The following is a 2,923-nucleotide window of genomic DNA, read 5'->3' as shown; positions in this document are numbered from 1 at the left end:
GCCGTGCCGTGCCGTGTCCCGTCCCGTCCCGTCCCGTCCCGGTGAGCGCGGGCCGCCATGGAGGTTTGCGAGAGCGGGGAGCGGCCGCCGCCGCTGCTGCTCTGGGACCGCAAGCTGAGCGAGCTGTGCGAGCCCGCCGACCCCGACGCGCTGCTGGGCCACACGGTGAGGATACGGCGGGCCGGGGAGAGGGGGGCGCCCCCCCGCGCCCACGCAGCCGCCCCAGACACGAGTGGGCRGCCGCGGTGCGGGGCCCCTGCGGCCGCCTCGGCAGGGCCCGCGGCAGGTCCCCGGCCGCAGGAGGCCCCTGCGGAGCCATCTGGCCTCGCTGGCACGYGCCAAGCCGTAGCTTGGCCGCCCCGTCTCCAAATTTCACAGCTCCTTCCTGCCGTGGTCGCTGGTGACGCGTGGCAGTCCGGGGTGCCAGCGCCTTCGGGCTTGCTTGGGGTCCAGGGCTGACGGTGCCGCCTCTGCGGCGGCTGCCCGAGCTGGGGCCTCGCCGCTCCCCGAAGTGCTCCCGCTGCCGCGGTCACCGTCCCGCTCCTGCGGCACTCCTCCCAAGGGGTCCCCTCGAGGGCGGCCGGGCGGCCGTGACCGGGCCCTTCTGGCACCCACCCCGTGCCTGGGCTCCCCCCGCAGCGCGGGAAGGAAGTGATGAAACGTCCCGCTCCGTCTTGGCGCCCGGACAGGGACATCGCCAGCCCAAGGGCTCTCTTTTCCTCCCCCTGGTTGTTCGTTGGCCATCGCGTTGGTTTCGGCAAAAATATCCCAGAGAGATGCYGTGAGTAAAGCGTTCCTCATGGCTCTGAGCGGCTTTGAAGGCCAGCACCTGAAGCTCTGATTTCTTTGGCTGGAATTCCACTTTTTTTTTGGCTTGTGTGAAAGGTACAGTCAGGACAACCCCAAAGAAACGTGCCTTTGTGTCTCTGGTGCATAGCTTCTCTGTTAATCCAGAGGTTTACTGTAAGCACAGTAGTTTCCAGCTGTGTAGGCAGGGGCCCCAAGTGCAAATGAGCTGGACCACCTTGGGATGGAGTGCAGGGGAGACTGCCAAGTCTGCAGCTTGTGCAAAGCACAGAGTGCCGGAGCTGGATGCAGTTCTCGCATACACGCTCATGTGGACCCAGAGTAATGCGTGGAGAAGACTAGCATATGGCAGCACCTGAGGAAAGTGGCCTGGCAAATGCCAGCTCTCTGCTTTCTTCTGTAGTACTTCAGAGCGTGGCGCGAACACCTCGCAGAGAGGAAATAGCCTCTCCTTGTGGGCGCCGGGGTGATCCCTGCATGGTTCTGCAGCGAGGCAGGCTTCTGGCACCACCCGRGGTTTTGGTGCGAGTCTTAAAGGAGAAAGGAGGAGGATCTCGTTCACCCTGTGGCGTGCGCGGTGGCCGTACTGGTCTGGGAATGTGTCGGTCACGAGCTCAAAAGCTGGTATCAGCAGAAAGCAAGTCTGTTGCCTGCTGTGACCGTCTGTCTTTAAACATTGTTTAGCTACTTTGAAAGTTCTTGCGTTTTCTCGTGCAGCGTRTATCTTCTGGTAGATCTGAGGGGAAGCAATCGTTTTTTCTTTTTAWTAAAACAGCAGAAATGCTTTGAAAGTTCTTTCAAACAGCTGTTTTGCTGTGTGTGACTTTGTTTTTTGGGGGGGATTTTTTAGTTTTTCTTTAACAAGACTAAAAGGAAGGTTGTGAATGAAATGAGAGGCCCTTCTGAGAGTGCTCCCTCTTGGATTTTACAGTTGTGCAGGAATACTTTCTCCTGCTTTGTTTGAATTCTTAYAGTGATGAGAATTAAGGTGCTGTTTTTGACTTTTATTTCCTGTATAATATTCTTGTAATCTTCTAATCAGTGCCCTGAAGGAGATCTTGCTCTTGGGCTAAGACTTGTGGCTGCCCTAATAGGCATATGTGTGTTTTTTTTGTCTCATTTCAAGGAGTCTATCTCTTGGTTTTATATGTAGCTTGAGAAACAAAATATTCTGGCTGTCCTGTGAATGGAAATATGGTGCTTCTCCCTTTGTTTTGTTCAAGTTTATTGGGATTTCTTATGCTTCAGAAGCTGTAGCAATGCGTGCTTTGCAAAAGGAAGTGCATARCTGGGCCTGCAAAACCTTGGCACGTATTCTATTTTTGCTGAGAGTGATGAYTTCTACCTGGACATTGATCTTTAGGAGCTCATAAAGAGATGACCTCTTTWGGGACCATCTTAAATTGATTTCATATTTTTTATTTTATTTTATCTTTGTTCTTTGTATCTTTGTATTTTATCTTTGTATCTTTGTTCACTGTGGAAAGAATTCCAAGTGAAGTCATCAATTAAAAAAAAATAAAAGCAACTGAGTTCTGTAAATAAAGTAGGTGTGGTGGGGTATTAGGATCTTTAAAGGAATAAAAAAGTTTTCTGTGMTAATCTCTCATGAGGGAAAAATATGTTTCTGCTTGTCATACTTTATTTCTTTGGCAATGTGCATCCTGCTCTGGAGGAAAATATTGTGAAACGCAAACTCTACTCCAGAGCCTCTTAGGATCACTTAAAGAGAGGGAGAGAGAAAACTCTGGATGAAACATCATGAAACATCTGTTATTTTCCTGCTTTACGCTTTGGATTGTAGAGGACTAGTTTGATCCAGCTGCTTCTGCTGTGCATGGAAGTTTATTGCATAGTGTTTCTGAGAAGATCTAAATAATGATTTGACCTCCTATGCTCTCTTTGCATGAGTGCCCGTAGCCTATGCTATCTCGTTCACAGCTGAGGGATACCTGCCTTATGGCATCTTCTGATCTTTGCGTGCTCTTGAGGCATCCCATAGCTGTAACTGAAATGGTGGAACAGCTTACTTCACTCAGATGAGGGGTAGCTTAGAGGACTAGCACCATGGTGCAGGACACCTGCGAAGCCAAGTGAAACTGGTGGCCCAGTATAA

At 51.7% G+C, this 2,923-nt stretch overlaps 1 protein-coding gene across 3 annotated transcripts in view; it reads left to right on the top strand.

The window, feature by feature from the left end:
• The first annotated feature begins 6 nt into the window (after positions 1–6).
• LOC146585589 (cyclic AMP-responsive element-binding protein 3-like protein 2) overlaps positions 7–2,923 on the top strand; it is a 67,370-nt gene continuing 64,453 nt past the window's right edge. For all 3 annotated transcript variants that reach the window (XM_085322542.1, XM_085322541.1, XM_085322543.1), the window contains exon 1: positions 7–165. In XM_085322542.1, the coding sequence (XP_085178668.1) occupies positions 58–165 (108 nt within the window). In that variant the 5' untranslated portion in view covers positions 7–57. The remainder of the gene's footprint in view (positions 166–2,923) is intronic.

This window comes from Rhea americana, unplaced genomic scaffold (assembly GCF_003343005.1).
Source record: "Rhea americana isolate MKP2758 unplaced genomic scaffold, rheAme1 scaffold_79, whole genome shotgun sequence".
Classification (NCBI taxonomy): domain Eukaryota; kingdom Metazoa; phylum Chordata; class Aves; order Rheiformes; family Rheidae; genus Rhea; species Rhea americana.
Note: the sequence above shows the minus strand (reverse complement) of the source record. Positions and strands in the feature narration are given on the sequence as shown.